At 44.1% G+C, this 20380-nt stretch overlaps 2 protein-coding genes across 2 annotated transcripts; both read left to right on the top strand.

The window, feature by feature from the left end:
* Positions 1-901: 901 nt before the first annotated feature.
* Positions 902-5687, top strand: mat2al (methionine adenosyltransferase II, alpha-like). Its single transcript, XM_079289999.1, has 9 exons — positions 902-1345; positions 2267-2344; positions 2886-3008; positions 3083-3195; positions 3463-3606; positions 4347-4565; positions 4647-4829; positions 5031-5164; positions 5265-5687. Exons 1-9 carry the CDS (start codon positions 1270-1272, stop codon positions 5365-5367), a joined length of 1173 nt encoding a protein of 390 aa, XP_079146125.1. The 5' UTR covers positions 902-1269; the 3' UTR covers positions 5368-5687.
* A 712-nt stretch (positions 5688-6399) lies between these two features.
* LOC306791944 (aryl hydrocarbon receptor-like) lies at positions 6400-17492 on the top strand. Its single transcript, XM_079288869.1, has 11 exons — positions 6400-6633; positions 8746-8924; positions 11780-11892; positions 11985-12074; positions 12452-12572; positions 12692-12822; positions 13148-13332; positions 13419-13528; positions 13609-13750; positions 14002-15364; positions 16155-17492. Exons 1-11 carry the CDS (start codon positions 6575-6577, stop codon positions 16254-16256), a joined length of 2595 nt encoding a protein of 864 aa, XP_079144995.1. The 5' UTR covers positions 6400-6574; the 3' UTR covers positions 16257-17492.
* Positions 17493-20380: the final 2888 nt, after the last annotated feature.

The raw sequence follows: 20380 nt of genomic DNA, 5'->3' as shown, positions 1-20380 counted from the left end.
AACCCTGCAATAAATCTGACTCTTCAGAAGTTTATGATGATGTCGTACGCTCGGCTCTGTGAGAAACAGTTTCTTTGACTGTTGTTCGTGTTTGTGTACATAAATAAGAGCAACACACACATTATATTGCAATTGGTGTTTTTGTCCATTAAGATAAAACTGTGAATATAATGTAATCCAATGTAACAACACTGGAAATTGTGTATGTTTTCCAGGCAAACTCTTAATCTGTAACGTAGGTCAATTTACTACAGCTGTCAAATAAAAGTAACAAGAATACAAGAAATATAATATTACTTTACTCTGAAATGAGAAATAATACTATAATGTTGCAAAAAACTTGAAATAACAGAAGATAGCAATCAGGGCTATCTTGAAATAATACCTAAATTCAATTTGAGCAAATGTCCTTTATTACTTTTCACTCTACAAAATGTATTTGATAGCTTTAGTTACTACTTACTTTGCAGATTTAGATTAATAATACAAAATATAATTCTAAATTATGATTTATTACAATAGATTCAACTACACATCATTGAATGAAGCAATGAAGTCGTTAAAATAAGCTCCAAAATTGAGTATATTTTGATGGTAATACTTTTGCACTTTTACTTCAGTAAAAATATCTGAGTACTTCTTCCACCACTGACAATATAGATTTAAGGCGATTGAGTTGAGTTATTATTATAGTTATACTGTTTTAATGATTCTTTTGGATTGTGTTTCAATGTTTATTTTATGTTGTATTTTGTATATTTCTTTAATTACTAATGTTTATTTTACTATAACGTTTATTTTACTAAATGTACATATTTTTAATATCTAATTTAATTTAATTTAATTCAACGTGGTGCGTCACCGCCATCTTGAGGCTGTCCGTGCTGCTGCCTGAAGGACCTTAACTTGTAAACAGCCTCCCTCAGCTCTCTCAGCCGTATACAACCCCCACAGATGTGGCGATGAGTACTTAACGGCGTGTACTTATCACCCTATTACTATTATTATTATTATTATTAATAATATCAACCGTGTACGACAACCGGTGAAACGTTACATCGGTTTCTCCCATAGCTCTACGTTTAATCCGCCTGTCGTAAATCTTGATTTTAATCTCCACCGTCAAGAGTTAACTAATTACTGTTTTTTTTATAATCATTGTCGGCGAACATCAGAAGCTACTTTCACTTGAAGTGCGACGGGGCCGTTGATTCCGTTTAATTCAGGATTTCTCTGCACCGAGAACCGACACCGACCGACGAGCCGAAGATGAACCCGAGCGGAGCGCACCGCAGCGGGAAGACTTTTCTGTTCACGTCCGAGTCCGTCGGAGAAGGACACTCCGGTACTGTGTCCATGTATAACTGCGTGTACTACTGCGTGTACTACTGCGTGTACTACTGTGTGTACTACTGTGTGTACTGCGGTAGTACACTGTCTGGACATGCCTGTCTGTTAAAGTCAGTGGTGGGCAGTAACTGAGCATGCTACAAGTACTGTTTACATCAGTATTTCCATTTTATGCCACTTTAAACTTCATCATCATACATTTAATACCATGCATTTTACTTCTAACAGCTTCAGTTACTTTAATAACAACTAAAATATGATGACGTGTTATTATATGTTAAACTACTCAAAAGTAAACAAAGTAGTTCAAATAAACTCCACCTTTACCAGCTGCAACATTACAATAATAATGTACTATCTATTCTGCATAATAAGTACTTTTACTTTTGGTACTTTCAGTGTATTTCTATGATTTTACTTGAGTAAACTATTTGAGTACTTGTGTCGCCACTTGTAATGTATGTACTATCAATTACACTGTAATATTGCTACTTTTACTAACGTAAAAGTCCTGAGTACTTCTTGAGAAGTACTCATGCAGAATAATATATATGTTATAATACTGGATTATGAACATTGATGCATTAATGTGTTCGTTATGTACTGCTCAGGAGTTTAATTTATAATATATTAGTTCATTTATATTAATAATCTTAATATGCAGAGTAGCTAATGTTGTCAAACAAATGTACAACACTGGAAATACTCAAAAAGTACTTAAAGACAGTACTTCGTGACCTATCCTACGTTTTTTAAACTGTATTTCCTTTAAGATCTGTTAAACTACGGAGCCCCAAAGTCACTAAACGTTATGTATCTTGTGCATAAAAATCATTACATCACATTCAGTAAGTTGTGAGAAGTATTGGTATCAGTATTCACGTATTTATTTACATGTCTGACGTTGTGTTCACAGATAAAATGTGTGATCAGATCAGCGACGCCGTGCTCGATGCGTATCTGAGTCAAGACCCCGACTCTAAAGTGGCCTGTGGTGAGTTTTCAATGTTTATCATCCAGATGAAACCCGACTGGAGGATTAACTGTTCATCATCTGAGTGTGCAACTCTGCGTCTGTCCACGGCTAATGCCGCATACCGCTGCGCCAAACTGCATCATATTTCTTCAGGTGCTCATTTATGGCTGTTTGCTCAAAGACCTCTCTGGATTGGAAAATATATAAAAAAAACATAATAAGTTGACATATTAACGGCTTTAACAATTTACTCCGTAGATTTGAATACTAATACTAGTTTTAAACAGCCAATAATACTCAGGCTGCATCTGTGTTTGCCCTGCAGATCTCACTGGCTTCCTCAAACCTCATCAAATGCATTGAACTCCCTCTGAAACGTTCCCTTTGTGCTCTCTTCGTGTGACTTTTTTCAGCTTCTTCTCAATGACTCTGCTCCAGACTTCAGCACACGCGAATTGACTGTTTAAGAAACTGCGATCATGCAATGCATTCACACTCAGAAGTCTAAAAAAGCCCGAGTGGGACTGTTGTCAAGTACAAACGTGATGTTTTGCTGCAGAATGTGTGACGAAGACGGGCATGGTCCTACTGGTCGGAGAGGTGACGTCTAAGGCCATCGTGGATCTGCAGACGGTGGTCCGAGATACCGTCAAGAAGATCGGCTACGATGACTCTTCGAAAGGTGGGAGGGTTCTTATCTAATAACTACCTTTTTCTCTGGGATTTAAGTGACTGAGTTCCAACTTTGATCTGCAGGTTTTGACTACAAGACCTGCAATGTGCTGGTGGCGCTGGAGCCGCAGTGTGAGGAGATATCGGACTGTGTGTTTGAAGGCAGGGATCAGGAGGACATCGGGGCCGGAGACCAGGTTCAGTATTTCACCTCCAAACATCGACTTTATCCAGACTACCAGGTTCACAGCTGGAGTACATTTTCAATACGATCACATACAATGACTGTTGTCATTCATTGGGGTGTGTTTTCATTGGCTACGTGTAACAGAAGCTGAACAAACTTGTCCTTACGACAGCCATGCTAGCTGCCGGTCACTTCAGTTTAAAGATTTGACGGGAAACCTTTGACACGACCGCTCAGACTTTATTTTCGGTCTGTGGCCGCCTGCTCGTCTCCTCAGGGTCTGATGTTCGGCTACGCCACCGATGAGACGGAGGAGTGCATGCCGCTCACCATCCTGCTGGCTCACAAGCTCAACTACAGGATCAGGGAGCTGTCGCTCAGCGGAGAGTGTCCGTGGATACGACCGGACTCCAAATCACAAGTGAGCCGCCTGAAAAGCCGACAGTTTTATTCGTTTATCCGTTTTATTCAATACATCTTTAATGTCTTGAGCGGCTCAAAACCACCCCAAAAAACACTGTAAAAACAACGAGGGCTGCACGATTATGACCAAAATGATGAGACCAGTATTTTGTACTACGTTCCTGCTAATGTACAAATCTTTGCATCAGAATGTGACTTTAAACAGTTTTCTTCTTCACCTGAATTCAATGCTTCAATACTGTCTGAAACCTAAAATGAGTCACCGAGAGGCTGAGGAGGGGAGACTAACATGCGGACATGCTGACCGTCAAATGATTCACAGATCCAGTTGCTGCGTTTTTGTAGATTTATTTGCAGGACAAAACAAACAAAAACGCTCGAACGACTTTCAGAACATCGTACGAAGGCGATCAAAAGCAGAATAAGACTTCCTCTCTCACCGCTCTCCCTCCATTCACAGAACTAAATACTGAACAGCTGACATCCCCAACACCACGTGACTCAATTACCGTAAGTGACCCAGAAAGGTGCAGAAAAGGACACGAGTTGTGTTACAGTATATCAGTCTTATACTCCGGACTGCAGCCGCAACAGTCAGGAACGTTTTTTCACAGCTCCCCAAAACGAAAAGACAGTGTGACATAAAATATAACCGCCCTTAAAAACATCTCCATCTTCACTGTGCTGTTAGTTTTGACACTGAGGAGTAAAAAGAGCTTCCTGCCCTCTTCTCTGCAGGTCACAGTGGAGTACAGAGACAACTCCGGAGCCATGGAGCCTCTGCGAGTTCACACGGTGGTCATCTCCGTGCAGCACATCCCAGAAATCACCCTGGAGGAGATCAGACGCAGTCTGATGGAGAAGGTGGTGAAGGTCGTCATTCCCGCCAAGTACCTGGACGACAAGACCATCTACCACCTGCTGCCGAGTGGGAAGTTCCTCAAGGGTGGCCCACAGGTGAGTGGGGACTGAACCAGGGGGAGTGTAATGAAAAAGACATCAATCAAGCAGAAGTTGATGCTGTTCTTGTGTCAGTAGAGTGACGCAGGACTCACAGGGCGCAAGATCATCGTGGACACGTACGGAGGATGGGGGGGGCACGGAGGAGGGGCTTTCTCCGGGAAGGACTACTCCAAAGTGGATCGGTCCGGAGCGTACGCGGCACGCTGGGTCGCCAAGTCTTTGGTCAAAGCCGGGCTGTGCAGGAGAGTCCTCATTCAGGTGAGGAGGGTTCGAGAGACGTATGAGTAGAAACACAATCTACGGTTCAAACATCGGTCTGTTTTTAGCTGAACTGAACATTATTTAAATCACTAAATGGATCAATATATTTCACTTCTGTCGGAAACGTGGCACCGGTGACCAGCATTAAGAACAACAATACAGAAATATACAATCTTCTAACGTACGTTTCTCCTTTAGATCTCTTACGCCATCGGTGTGAGCCATCCGCTCTCCATCTCCGTGTTCCACTACGGCTCATCGAACAGAGACGAGGACGAGCTGCTGCAGATCGTGCAGAAGAACTTCGACCTGAGGCCCGGGGTCATCGTGAAGTACGTGTTTCGTTCTCCACAACTGAGAAAAAACTCGTGTTTTTATTGTGTTTTCTGTTCCCGTAAATATAAACGCGCGCTACGACTTTATCTCTCGCAGAGAGCTGGGTCTGAAGAGGCCGATCTACCAGGCCACCGCCTGCTACGGTCACTTCGGCAGAGAGGAGTTCCCCTGGGAGAAACCAAAGCCGCTGGTGTTTTGAGGATCACATTCCAGTTATCTCCTCCTAATAATCAAACAATCAAAGGAGTCAATTCATCCAAATACCACTGTGTAACTGAAAAACATAAACGTCTTCTCTCTGACCGTCAGCTGTGGCCTTTGTTGAAGAATTAATTTTGATTTTAAGAAAATCTTGATTTATGCTGTTTCCCTGTATGAGAAACTGTAGTTTGTTTAAAATAATAATAATAGTGATGACGATGCAACGAATGTGATTTTCTTTCTTTTGAATATTGTGGAAGAATTGTCCGGTACTGTCAAATCTATAAAATATTATTTTCAAATGTATTTTGACAATAATATTTGGTGATTAAAGCGCTGCATAAACCTCCTCATGTACTTTACTTCATTTTACATTTGAAGTACTTTTACTTTACTTGATTAGTAGTTTGAAAATGGTAATTTAAGTAAATACACTGAGTTACTTTCCACCACTGTGTTACCAAATGTCAGGTGATTGAGTTATAGTTGTAGTTATAATATAGGTTTACTTAACTTACATTGTTTAGTTTCATTTGACTTTGTTTTGTTTCATGTTTGTTTGTTTAATATTACTCTTTTATTCACTCCTGTAATGAACCTGTGATAACTTGAGCTGCCGCTGGATGGCGCTAGCGTTACACAACATTGATCAGGAGGTGGAGAAACATTTGTAGTTAAAGAAAAACGACGGAATGTTGAGCTGCCTTTCTTTTTATGTTGAACTGAACATGAAGGAAACAACCTATATCTTTATGAATATCTTATATTTTAAGGAGGAGAAGTACTTTTACACGTACAGTTTGTGTATTTTACAGCTGAGGACAAAGGAGAAGTTGTACACCAATCACAGAGGGAGAGACAGACGCTGTGACGGTACAGGGGATTTGATTGGCTGAAGCAGAAGAACACCCACACACACACACACAGGGTGGACAGGCTGGTGTGTGTGTGTGTGTGGGGGTGTTGCTCTACTTTCCTTTGAAAGTTGTTGACTTTTCAAAGGAGCTCGTGAGCGACACGGTCGCTGCAGAATGCTGCCACACTTCATAGATTTGGGAATTTCTCCTCTTCTGAGCCGAGTTGCAGTTAAATAACCCGTTTCTTGAACGGACAGAGGAACATACAGGCTGGAGAGTTTAAATAAACTAAATTGTTCTTTGAAGTGAGAGTTGAGATAAAGTTAGAGGAGAAGGTGTAGCGCCACCATGCCGGGGAACAGTGGAGTGTACGCGGTGAAGAGGAGGAAGAAGCCCGCTACCAAAAGGTCCGTTTTAATGTTAAATACTTTATCTTTCGTCATTTATCTTTATTCTTTGTAGTTGTTATTCTTTGTAGTTGTTTTTACTTCAGTGATGAGTGATTTGTCGGACATGTGGACAGTTCACCTGCAGCGGAAGGTCACGCGAAGGTAATGACGTCCGAGGTAGAGGAGGTTGAGTCGGGCAGGTGATGGTAATGACGTCAGGGGTAGAGGAGGTTGAGTCGGGCAGGTGATGGTAATGACGTCAGGGGTAGAGGAGGTTGAGTCGGGCAGGTGATGGTAATGACGTCAGGGGTAGAGGAGGTTGACTCGGGCAGGTGATGGTAATGACGTCAATACTTTAAGTTTTAGATACTTTTACTGAAGTAACATGTTGAATGCCTTCTACTTGTAACTAGCTGTATTGATGATGAGGTGCAGGCTCTAAATACTTCCTCCATCACTGCATCAATCAAAGATCAGAAGCCCACGACTCTGAAAACAACGGTGACAAAGAGAATTGATGACGATATAAAAAGCAGCTTTATTTTGACCAGTGAGACTCCATAGATTCCTCTGCATTCAGGTCTTCTTCTTCACGTCTTACGCCCGACATCTTGTGCCCAACCTCCTTCCAAGACACACAAGCTGCCCGAGTAACCCGACCCACCCGAGGCCGGCAGCTCCGGGTCCAGAGCCAAGTCGAGCTCTTTGTTACCCACGACGAGGACGCGATCACAGGCTGAAGCTCTGACTCGACTCCAGAGTTCCCTAACGAGCCTTTCCTTTCGTTCAATGAGTCAAATCGATACGTCTGCATTATCTGAAATCATTACAGCCTGTGTGTAGGATCCTTTTTGATTGCTATGGAGTCATTTCATAATTTGATTTCCCCTTTGTGAGTCGACAGTGAACAGAGGAGGATGACCTAAATAATTTGCACAACTTAAATGTCATTGCTTGGTTGGTGTTTCCACCGTTCCATCAGTCACCAGCTCTGGTTTGGTAGAAATTAACTCTTTATTCACAGAGTTACATGTGTCTCTCTCTCTCTCTCTCTGTCTCTCTATCTCTCTCTGTATCTCTCTCTCTCTCTCTCTCTCTGTCATTTTATCTCCTCATTCCTTCCTTCGACGTTGTCTCTCCTCTTCTTCCTGCATCTGTCCTCAGCTCTCAGTGTTCGGTCGGTGAGGCCTCTGCGTGTCCCGACGTGTTACAGAGGAATGACATTGTGGTTATTTGTAGTAATGATAACATTCTGTCTGAGTCGTGATGTCACTCTGTATCTGCTGTTCCTCTGCAGATATCTGTATTGTTTTATCGTCTGTCGGTCTACAGTGAAATAACTCGACTACTTTCAGTTGGATTACCATGAAGGTCAGCGCAGACGTTCATGATCCCAAGAGGATGAACCGTGCTGACTGATGACGCCTTCATGTGTTTTTCTCAGATCGAGGAGACGATACTGTATGACTAAAGAAAACAGCAGATTCTTATATTTAAGAAGCTCGAACCATCAAATATTTGTAATTTTTGCTTAAAAAATAACTTTAATGATGAGCAAAATAGTTGCCAATTAATTATCTGTCAATTTACTTGTTGATCAATCGACTAATGGAATTGTACATTGTCATGTGTTTTTGCATTCAGAAATGTGAATTCATAAAGTACCTGAAGCTGTACTTTGATACTTTCCACCACTGCTTCCTAATTTATTTGCGTCAGTGATGAACTCTCAGTAAATCTCATATTTCTTACTCATAAAACAAACATCATTTTTCCCTCTCTGTGTGTTTTCCAGTCTTGTAATAACAAAAGTATGAGCCACACGTTCGGCCTCCTAAAACCAGGAAGTGGAATCTGCGTTTGATGTGGTCAGCGGTTCATTTGGGCAGCAACAAACATCGTCTCTTAGAGATTTAAATTGTTTTCATGAACAGGAAGAGTCAGCGAAGACGTTGAGACGAGAGCTCGTCACAGGATGTGAAGAGTCCTCCTCGTACCAAAAGACTCCCGCTGAAGCTCAAGCTGGAAACTCCAAAAGTGTGTCGTACAGACTGTCGAGCGGAGCGAACAAGTTTTTGCAAGCGAGCGTCTCCCAACAAATCCTCTTTGTCTCTGTGTGTGTCGCTTCAGTGCCAAGACTCCGCCGGTGAAGACCAATCCGTCCAAACGGCACCGGGACCGTCTGAACGGAGAGCTGGACCGCCTCACCGGCATGCTGCCGTTCTCCGACGAGGTCAGAGGTCGCCTGGACAAGCTGTCGGTGCTCCGGCTCAGTGTGGGCTACCTCAAAGCTAAGAGCTACTTCAACGGTCAGTGGACCTCCACCTCGCAGCTCTGTGCATGTCATCAAGTACATCTACTCAAGTATTCAACTTAAGTACAAGTTTAGGGGCCTTTACTTCGACTCCTCTACATCTCAGAGTGGAATATTGTACCTTGTACTCCCGAAAGCTTTAGGTATTAGTACTTCTACTTAAGTCGAGGATGTGGATACTTCCTCTGGCGTTAGCGGGCAGTAATAATGCAGCGTGTGTGTCAGGTGAGCAGACATGCAGCTCCAGACGTTTTTGAGGCTGAGCTCTGAGTGTTTTGGGAACCCGACACTGAATAATGAATAGTCGCTCTGCTGGGAGGGGAAACGGGAGCGAGTGCTGCAGGGGCGGCAAAGCAACAGGAGGCATACCGACGGGAAGATGAGGTCCTTATTCTGATGCTGATCTCACACAAATGTGGATTCATCCGCCGCTGAAAATAGTCCCCAACGAATCTCCTTTTTAAAAATGAAACCATATATTCATGAGATATTTTAAAGATCTACATCTTCAGTAGGAACCAATAGTCGTGAGACAGGAAGACGGGGAAAGCACTGAGAGACGGACCAACACATTCTTGGTTTGAATCTTTTTATGGGACAAATATAGAACAACAGCTGTGCTCTTGTAAGTTTTGCCGTCCTGCATGAGCTCACGGGGTTATTTTTAATTTAAAAGTTAAAATGATGTCTGTCATGTCATAAAGGAGGTTCTCTAGAAATGTATTGTTGTACTTTCATGAAGTTGGAAGACTCAAAAGAGACATTAAAAAGAGAAATATCCTCCATCAACGTCATACCCGGCTTGGATGAAACCGCTTCATTCCCAAAACTGGGGACAAACAGTCTCGTTATCTTCCGGCCACCACGACTCAGAGTGACCAGTAATCAGGTCATGCAGTGTATTGTGAACGTGTTATCTGCTCAACTTTGATGTTCGTCCAGTTCACAGACTGTATGTCAGAAGTGGACGTCGTGATCGTGACGTTAAATACGTAACATGACGAGCTGCGGGGAGGATGATTACAGAGGCCGATGGGGATGTCTTTAGTTTTGCAGGTACCAAAGTGATGGGCTGACGATCCGGTGATGAAAGACGTTTTCATTGTTTTTACAGAAAAGGCCTCTCAGTCGTCTCCTGACTTCTTCTACGGCTCCGTCTAATCGTCCACAGCAGTTTCCTCCCATTGTGGAGGATGTTTGTTCAGGGACCAGGCCCATGGAACACAACACAGCCTTAGAAACAACACACGACGCTGATGAAGTCCTCGTGGCAGTCTTTGATGGCTTTTATTTATTGATAGTTGAAGTATTGAGTGAGTAACTCAAAGTAGAAACTTTAAGACGAACTTAACTCTGAACTAAATGTGCTATAAGTAGAAACTAATGTACTGAATGAGCAGAACACTGAAGAGACCTACGGTGTGTGTGTGTGTGAGTGCAGGAAGGTTGAGCACAAACTCACCTGTTCCCTTGAATGAGTCCCAGGTGAGGCGTCTGCCACCACCTGGGTGCAGCGCGGTGAGTGGGACGCCACGGGGAGTTCTTGTGGAGCTGCTTGTTCCAGAGGATGTCTGCTTCCTGCGTTTTGTGTGGAGAACGAGGTTGCAGCGAGGTCAGCGCCGTCGTTAACTGCATTTTCCTGCAGAGTAAATCTGCTGTGCTGAGTCACGAGCAGGCCGAGGCTTCTACACAAGCACCGGCTGCTTCATGTGGACACATATTAGTGTTTTAATAGAGTTTGTCGTTGCGTCAACGAATGCTGATTTAACAGAAAAGAAGTAAAGAATTGAACTTTGATGAAGTTTCTCTCTGATGTTTTTATAGAGACGAGGTCTTATCCCAGTTTCATCTGATCAGGTAATATCTGCTTCCCTCCTCTCCGGAAGAGGCAGATCCAGCTTTGTTTTACAACGGGGAGAAGGGAGGAGGAGAGCCGTTCGTTAGCGTGCCATCGAGTCATTACTGCGGGAAAGGAAAGGAGGTGTTACTGAGCTGACAGGATGCCGGCGATCACAGATTCGATTCCACGAGATTTATTATCAACACAAGAACAGAACAGAACAGAAGTTCTATTGTTTTCAACCAAAATAAAACAGACAATCAATTTGTGGACAGCAAACACAGTATTTTATTTTTTTACATTTGTTTGCAGCTAGTTCAGGATGAAATGTGCAGATATTTTCCTTCCGCAGACACATGAATACTGTGTTTCCAACAGGATGATGTGTGGACCCTGGATCCTCTAGGAGGGTCCCTGGATCCTCTAGGAGGGACCCTGGATCCTCTAGGAGGGACCATGGATCCTCTCGGAGGGTCCCTGGATCCTCTCGGAGCTCATGCTTCCCTGGAAGAAATAACTTCCTGGGTACATTTTAAAGTTGAAAGAATGATTCCGGTGCACTTTAAGAGCAACATCAAGAGGCTAGCTCTATAAAGAACCTGTTTTAGCAGTAGTGGAATGTACATTTGGGCTCCTCAAGTTCTATACTTAAGTACAGTTTTGAGGTACTTGTACTTTATTTGAGTATTTCCTCTTTATGTAACGTTCTACTACATCTCAGAGGGAAATATTGTTTTGTAAACTTCACAAGATTTATTTGACAATACTAGACAATAGTTCGGCTACTTTGCAGATTCAGATTGTTAATACAAAATATAAATCATCTAATAAACTATGATGTATTGTATTGCTTAATTATTAAGTATTTTCAGTATTTTTTGGAGTATGGAAGACATATTTTGCCACTTCAACATGTTCCTGTCCTCCTGAGGTCACTTTCTTCCCTTCAGGCGTCTTCAGGACATTGAACGTGAATCTCAGGAGTATTTCTTGTCTTTGGTATCTTTCAGCAGCGCTGCAGAAGCACGTGAGGTCGGCTCCTCTCGTGTCTGCAAACGGCAGAAATGGAGAGTCGGTGTCTCTGGATGGAGTCACTTTCTCAGAGGGGGAACTCCTCCTCCAGGTACAGAACAAAGCATTGCATTGCAAGCGTGCATACAGTAGGCGTGGATGTGTCAGCACGGCTGTGATTTAGTATTTCCGTTATTTCTGCAGGCGTTAAACGGGTTTGTGTTGGTCGTGACGACTGATGGAACGATATTCTACACATCACCGACCATCCAGAGCTTCCTGGGCTTCCATCAGGTAGAACACAGTGTAAACGTCTGTCTTTGTACCAGTGATGAGAAGCTTTACTTAAAGTTACTGTGAGGAACTTTGATCTGGTCCTGAACCAGTCTCAGTCTAGTCCTGATCCTCTATATGAACCAGTCTCAGTGTAGTCCTGATCCTCTATCAGACCGCCATCAGTGAAGAGACCATCAGAGAGGAGATGGTCTGTTTCTATCGAGTTGTTCTTGATGCTCGTCATCGGAGCCACCGGGTCGGATTCTGGTGAAACCAAACAAGTAAAATACTTTCCTCTGAAATGTCGTGGAGTAGAAGTATAAAGTAGCATAAAATGGAAGTAAAGTACCTCTAATTGTACTTGTAGTAAATATAAACGTCCCTCCCTTCGTCAGTCCGATGTGGTCCACCAGAGTGTCCACGATCTCGTCCACATGGAGGACAGAGAGATGTTCAGATGTCAGCTCAACTTCGCCCTCAAACCCAGCGACTCGCACTCAGACGTGAGAGCACAAGGTACGAGTTCAACTCCTCGATATCCACCCGTCACAAACACACAACATGTTTCATTCAGGTCTCGAGAGGCGTCCACGTGAACCCCTTGTGACAGCGCTGAGATGTTTTTTCCTCTGCAGACGGCCAGTCGCGCAGTAGAGCTTTGAGCAGCTCGTTGCCTCAGTACGTCCCCCCAGAGAACTCCTCTTTCCTGGACAGAAGCTTCTGCTGCCGGCTCCGCTGCCTCCTGGAGAACGCCTCCGGATTCCTGGTAATGAAAGCAAAGCGTCCATTGAACCACAAGCAGCTTTGGGGGCGTTTTACCTCATTTTTCACTGCAATATACACCGGTCCTGCACCTCCATGGAAACATGAATCATGGCTAGAAGTAGAGAGAACTCATAAGTGTCTTTTGTGCAAAAAAACGCAGGTTGAATTTTTTTGACATAGTGGATCGATGTATATGCACAACATCAAAGTGTCCTCAATTGTTACAAAAATTGCAAGTGACATGCAAGTGATGGACCGTCCACAGAGCCATGTGCTGCGTAACCTGATTGGTTTGTTGGCATGAACTCTGTCTCCTCCACCGTTAGGCTCTAAACTTCAACGGACGTCTGAAGTACCTCCATTTGCAGGGAAACATGTCTCCTCCTCAGTTGGCTCTGTTTGCCATCGCCACTCCTCTGCAGCCTCCCTCAGTCATGGCGATCCGGACTAAGACCCTCATCTTCCAGTCCAAACACAGGATGGATTTTGCTCCTGTGGGCATAGACACCAGGTTGGCACCGCTGGTGAATCTCTTAACATGATGGAATGTGTAAAATGCTTTTCCAGGCCTCAGTAGCGGTCTGTGTGTCTTTGCAGAGGGAAGCTGGTTTTAGGATATACAGAGATCGAGTTGGTCACAACGGGCTCTGGCTATCAGTTCATCCACGCCGGCGACATGATGTACTGCGCTGACAACCACCTCCGCAGTGAGTTATCCTGCAACACACACACACACTCTGGACCTCTACAGTGCTGCCGTTAGCCTGACTGCCTTCACCGTCCGCAGTGATGAAGACTGGCGACAGCGGCTTCACCTTCTTCAGGCTGCTGACCAAAGCGGGCCGCTGGTTGTGGGTCCAGGCCAATGCCAGGATCGTCTTCAAGGGAGGGAGACCGGACTTCATCATCGCTCGCCAGAAGGCCCTCATGTAAGTGTAAAGTCTCACGAGACGAAACATGATTTGAATTTCGGTCAGCGTATTAAAAATGTAGATATTGTTGCTTCTCGGACTTCCTATTATTAGGGACAGAAGGAGAAGTAAGTTCAAATAAATGTACAAATGCAGGAAATGCTTTTGGTGAAAGAAGCTCCTTCTCTTCTGAAGAAAACATACACCCCTGATTTAAGGATTTAAAAGTACAGTGTTGTAATTTGCAGCGTTCATCTATTTTTCTGCAGAAACGAAGAAGGAGAGGAACACTTGCACCAGAGGAGACAGCAGCTCCCGTTCAACCTCGCCACGGGTGAAGGAGTCCTGTACGACGTTTCTCTTGAATCCATCCCGGGTCCTCCTGGCTCCGGTGCACCGGACACCACGGAGCCCGCGACGGAGAAACCTCTGGACCCCGCCTCCCTGCTGGGATCCCTTCGCCGGCAGGACCACTCTGTTTACACCCAGCCGCAGGAACCCAGTGCCCAGCTCCCGGTCTTCACCCAGATACAGGACCTGGATTCGGAACAACCCCAGCCGACCCTGGAGCTGGCCTTCCTGGACAGCCACGCTCTGCTCAGTGTGCCGGGCCAGACCCAGGCCTCCGGGTCCATCACGGGGGACCTCACATCGGAGGCCATGATTGAGTCTTTGGAGCAGATTTTGGGGGATATTGAGGATGGAGGGATAGAGGGTCTTGAAGTTGAGGAGACAGAGCTGAGGGACTGGGAGAGCACCCTCGCCAGGCTGAACGACGAGAGGGAAGACGTATCGAGGGAACTGAATCCCGTCCTGGCCAACGACGTGTTCTCGTATGTGGAGGAAGCTCTGAGAAGAGAGACGGCGCGGGGTTCAGATCACGTTTCTGGCTCTTTCAACAAGTTATCCATCCAACAGCATCCCGGGTCTGTGTTTTCAAACAACGCGTGGCAGCAAACGGCGGACGCCACGTCTGCCTTTGCAGAGCCGGCGCCGTTTGGAGACGTTCTCGGTGCCGTCGGTTATCCGGCTGCACTGAAAGCTGCTTCTCAAGTTGTGTCTCGCGGGGCGGCGCACACACGGTGTCGTAACGCTCCGCAGGGACACACCTCGTCGCTGTGGCCTCCAGGCAGCAGCAGCTCTCACCAGAGCGGCAACCAAACGATGTCAACACAATCCTGCCACGCTGCTCAAAACACCAGCAGCATCCACAGCAGCTCCAACCAAACTGTGCAATACACGCCGACTGGTTCTCAGCAGACCCGCACGGGGCCGCAGCTTCAGAGCCAGTCGGCGTGGCAACCGTTTCCCCATCACACACCGACTCATCCCTCACACGCAGCAGGCGGCGTGCACTCAACGGCTCGCTCATCCGGCAGCTGCATGTACGAGAAAAGAGACGCCACCGCTCCCACCACACAGAACGGGCCTCTTCTGGGACCTTCGTGCTCCAGAGGAACCGCGAACGCTCCCTTCAGCCGGGCCCGTCTGGGCGCGGCGGTCGGAGGCGTCGATCAGATGATGATGTGCACAGATGTGGGCGACATCAGCTCGGGAGCAGCGACGTCAGAATTTCGTCTTGAAAGTGTATCGTTACATTCGTCGTTCTTCTGTTGGAACGGTGAAGCTCAGGTAAAATAAAACGATCAGAAACTTATTTTGGGGAAAAGGAAAAGGAAAGGCTCGGGTTGCTTGCCAACTGTTTGTGCAGATGGATGTGATTTGTTTTTGAAAACACGTTATTTAGGGCTCAGGCGGTTGTTACTCTGTTTCGATGAGCCTCTCCTCCTCTAGTGCCACAAAGTAAAGAGACTTATAGTTTATATACATATATATACATATATATATATATATGTATATGTATATATATATATATGTATAATGTGCACGAAACTCCCCAGTTTTAATCATCACTTGGTTATAAAATATCTGGTTCTTTGATTTAAGAATAATAAGTACAAGTCTGTGTGCATGAATCATGCATGAACTTAGATACTTGGATAAAACTCCTTTAAAACAGTCTAGAATGGGAATTTCATTAAAAAGCCTTGAGCTCGGCTTTTTTTGCAACCGATGAACAGGAAGTGACCATATCTGGACTGTGGAGGAGTGACGTAGTGACGCCTTATACGTCTCCGTTAGAGACCTGTCAATCACTGTAAGCCCCGCCCTAAAGCATCCCCTGCTTTATGGTCTGTTTGACTCTAAACGGGGGTTTCCAACAGGTTTGTCATTATTAAGACCTGATGAGACTTCCGTGAGTTCAGGGAGGATCACGATAGCATCTGTAAACTCTTCACATCACCAAAGATTCTGCACTGATCAGATATCCAGATCAGATTCCTCCTCTGATTGGACCTCACCTCACTACAGTCTCATCCAGCTGTTAGTTCTCAGGATAATCTGTGTTCTTCTCCCACAGATCCCCAGAGTTTCCCTGAGCGGTGTCGTTGACCCGTTGGCCTTCCCTGCCCTCCACCTTCACCCCGGGAGCATCAACCTCCCCAGACGCACCGGCCCGTAGCCGCTCGAGGGAGGTTTGCACACAAGTCCGAGGAGGAGTTTCCCCTCCGGGATACTCGTGATATCTCATCGATGCTTTGTCTGCTGTGGCTCACCGAGAAACAACAACCCTCTCATTTCAAACTCAAGGAAACTGCTGCATTGCAGTCTTTTGACTCTTCAAATATTTATCAAACAATCTTTTCCAAGAATTCGCTTTTTTACTCATATTCACGCTGCGAGTAACCAACAATGGATGCGAGTGGAAGCGTTATTGCAGTCTTGATGATATCGTGACTGTATCACACACAGTGTGAGGAACATGTGCTCGTCATATAGAAGAACATCTCATCCTTCTTACTGTACGTCTCCATGTGAATCCGTGGACTCTCTGTTGTTGTGTAACTTCTTGTTGATATCCAGTTTAAATCAGAACTTGGTCGTGTAATTTCTTTGCACAGAACAAGGATTTTGTCCCCCATGGCTGACGTTTTCCTCAAGGATCTTTTCTCGTCGTGGGTTCGATCCCCGGGCTGGACCGCTCTTCTGGGTGGAGTTTGCATGTTCTGGTCTCGGCAGCGGGTTCTCCAGCTTCCTCCCGCAGTCCAAAGACATGCCAACATGCACCCGAGGTTAATTGATGACTCTCAACCTCCCGTCGATGTGGATGTGAACCCTGCCTTCAGCTGGGATCGGCATCATTACATCAAGAACAAAACCTGTTTCAATGTTCATCTGGACCTCTGATAATTGTTTTAAGAATTGTGAACTTATACTTTTACTGGATTGGTTTTGGTTTTGTCTCCAAGGACGACATTTGGATTTTCTTCAGCTGTGAAAATGAATCTTTTCCCAAAACTAACGCAGCTCATATTGGAAAGAATTGTGACTCAGCAGATGTTTCCCACAGTTTAGAGTTACGTTTGTCACTTATATGGCAATTTTAAAAGAACTACAACATGTAGTTCTATATTGAATAAGCTTGATGGACGTGAAACGCACACAATGCAGTATTAAAATACTGTAAAATCTGTTTAACGTGAACAGATTGTGACTGAACATGCTGTTTAAATCCATCGCAGCTGCAGCAAAGAAGAACTTTGTTGACCTTGTCAAATCATATTCATAGTAAAGTACACATTTATGCTTTTTTGGCCTGTAGGAGATGACCATATGACTGTGCTTCTGTAATTATAAGTAATTCTACACTCTGTAGCTGTTTAGTATTCCTCGTGTCATTAAAGAACTGTAACCCCTGTTACCTGTGTTACTCTCCATGCCTCACATGAATCTCTGGAGGATGTGAGGACAATGTGTGATTGTGTTCAAACCGGGTCACCTCCGACATAAAGCGGTATCGGGTTAAAGCTCGTTATGATCGAGTGCTTAGTGCCAACTTGTATTGTTCCCCGTAGAGTATTTTAGATGGCTCATTTAATGTTTTTCTGTTCCAGCCTTCTTGCTTCCACATCAGCCCTCCTCTGAGATATATATATATATATATATGTGTGTGTGTGTGTGTTCCCACAAGCCATGACGTAACCGTCAGCTGCCTCCCTCGTCTGTCTGCCCTCCCACAGCAGACTCTCCTGGGCCTCTTCTGAGTCTCCTGTGTGTTTGATTGGGTGTACAACCAAAGAGGCCAAACAAGATGAAGAGCCCGCAGACCTTCTTTGAGGCTGTAGGCCTACACATAAGCGCAGTGGTGCTTTGAGCTAAATGCTAACGTTAGCCAAACCTGCTGGACAGCAGTGTTAATACTCAAAACATTTACTTCAGTAAAAGTAGTAGCATCAAAATGTATGCAAAGTACTCATTATGCAGAATGGCCAATTACAGAGGGGACCAGTTAAGTCTCATCTTAACCTGTAACAATACATCGCAATTCATGTACCGGTGTTTATCAAATCATTGTTTCGTATTTTTCATTTTAAATCTAAAAATTGTTTTGTAACTGAAGCTATCCAAATATTCAAGTATAGTACAAGTACGTCAAAAATTGCAGGTAAAAGTACACCAGCCTTCTTGAGTACATGTAGGCCTACTGAGGTACCTCCCGCCACTGACAAATGAATATAATTCTGAATTGAATAATTTATATAATAAAATAATTATTATCATACAATACTGAGGTCAGTGGCTGGTTATATTAGTTTGTTTTAAAAAGGTGTTTTAATTCACAAAACGTCAAGTACCGCGAGTGTGGGAAAATGACAATACGCATGCTCAAAACTGATTGGTTGGCCTGCTTCAATCTGATTGGCTGTCTGCCAGGAAGTGGGGTTCTCATTGGCTCGTAGTTGTCAGCAGACGCTGTTTGTATTTCCTTTTCCCGCAGAAGATATTACCTGTTGTCACAATGAACGGTGTGGATTATCTTCAACACTGCACGTTTAAAAGTCTGTCTTCTGAGTAAATGCACGAGTTTAAACACAGAGGTGTACCTCATCAGATATCACGTGGAGTGGTAAGATGTGTACTTTTCTGGTTTATTATCTGTTCAAACTAGTTGTTGCCCCAGTTTCCACTTAAAAACACTAAATATGCTTAATGCAAATGTTAAGTGTCTTCATCATACTTTAATTTATGCAGGATATTTTAGTACTCTTTCCACCTTTGAGTGACCACATCCTGCAGATAGATGTTTATATACGGGCTGTGAAAGTTAAAGTGAGCAACCAGCAGATGCAATGCGTAACCATTATTTAGCTTTCATAAAACAAGCACCAGACCTGTATTTTATCTGTTTTTTAAAGCTTAACCAAGCACAGCTCTGAAATCCAAGCTGCCCCTGAAGAAAAGGCTGACTATTCAGTCTGGATGAGAGATTGAAGATTGAGGAAGTACAAAGTAACCCAATATCACAATCAGCCGGACCTGAGACCACGTTCTCACGCGAGGAATCTGATGCTCTATTCAGAAGAGAAAAGAAAGAGAGGAAGACAGGCTGGTGGAAACAGGGGAGATAGAGGGAGGGAGGGAGGGAGAGCTCTAAAGACAAACGGCTGCTCTGGGAGTTGGTTCTTAAAAGCTAAAGTCACAGCAGTTCAGCTTTAGTTCACATGAACATGAAGATCCTAACAGCGCGGAACAGTGTGAAAGAATCCATCATCACCAACGGGTTCTGAAAGGCTGGGACACTATGAGATTAAGGGGACAGCGCAATGAGGACAACGCAAACTCAAGGGCGGATTTGCCCCGGTTCATGATGTGGTGTGTTCAAGGACCCAAATGCAGACTCGTATTTTCCAATTTTTTTTAGTTTTTTTTTACAGTTCTACAAAACTTGTTCAAGAGTTTTTTTGTGTGTGTGTTTTTGAATGGGAAAAATAAATGTTTTGTCGAACAAGTTTTGTAGAACTGTAAAAAAAACTGTAAAAAAAAAAATAATTGGAAAAAACGAGTCTGCATTTGGGTCCTTGAACACACCACATCATGAACCGGGGCAAATCCGCCCTTGAATTTGCGTTGTCGTCCTCATTGCGCTGTCCCCTTAATCTCATAGTATCCCAGCCTTTCAGAACCCGTTGGTGATGATGGATTCTTTCACACTGTTCCGCGCTGTTAGGATCCACTGGCAGACTTGAGAAAAAGCTGATCTTCTCTGCTCATAGCTCTGAATAGCATTTACGGCTAACTGGCTTGGCCAGTTGCTGCTAGCACAACAGCTATTCAGAGCTATGAGCAACAACAGTTATTGCCTCATTGCTTTTCGTTTGGTAGCCGTGAGAGACCTTAGTCTGTAATGCAAGTATGTCTGCATGAAAAGATGTACAAAGATATATTATATATTCCCTAATGCTAATCGCGGTTAGCATTTCCCCATTTGCGGTAATGTTAAAATTAGCTTAGAAGCTAGCGACATGTTATGATGTTCAGAGAAGAAGACAACTTTAGTACTGTACTGTTAAAAACATCTTGCTGTTCAACGGGGACACCTGCGGCTTATAGACCAGTGCGGCTTATCTATGTACAAATTCTTTATTCTGTTAAAAATCTGCTGGTGCGGCCTATATACCTGTGAGCTCTATAGCCCGGAAAGTACGGTAGTTAAAGTATCTCCACCTGTAACAGCTGCAACATGCTGCTCTAACATTGATGCATTATTATGTACTTCTGATAGGTTTAAGTACATTTTGCTGATAA

Source organism: Melanostigma gelatinosum (genome assembly GCF_949748355.1).
Source record: "Melanostigma gelatinosum genome assembly, chromosome: 18".
Taxonomy (NCBI): domain Eukaryota; kingdom Metazoa; phylum Chordata; class Actinopteri; order Perciformes; family Zoarcidae; genus Melanostigma; species Melanostigma gelatinosum.
This window is presented reverse-complemented; position numbering and strand designations above follow the sequence as displayed.

Excerpts from the sequence above, each read along its gene's own strand:
- LOC306791944 (XM_079288869.1), top strand. The coding sequence starts at position 6,575 with ATGCCGGGGAACAGTGGAGTGTACGCGGTGAAGAGGAGGAAGAAGCCC. Across the intron at positions 13,333-13,418 it reads CCTGTGGGCATAGACACCAG|AGGGAAGCTGGTTTTAGGAT; the intron begins GTTGGCACCGCT and ends GTGTCTTTGCAG. Across the intron at positions 15,365-16,154 it reads GTTGGAACGGTGAAGCTCAG|ATCCCCAGAGTTTCCCTGAG; the intron begins GTAAAATAAAAC and ends CTTCTCCCACAG.
- mat2al (XM_079289999.1), top strand. The coding sequence starts at position 1,270 with ATGAACCCGAGCGGAGCGCACCGCAGCGGGAAGACTTTTCTGTTCACG. Across the intron at positions 4,566-4,646 it reads TCCTCAAGGGTGGCCCACAG|AGTGACGCAGGACTCACAGG; the intron begins GTGAGTGGGGAC and ends TTGTGTCAGTAG. Across the intron at positions 4,830-5,030 it reads GCAGGAGAGTCCTCATTCAG|ATCTCTTACGCCATCGGTGT; the intron begins GTGAGGAGGGTT and ends TTTCTCCTTTAG.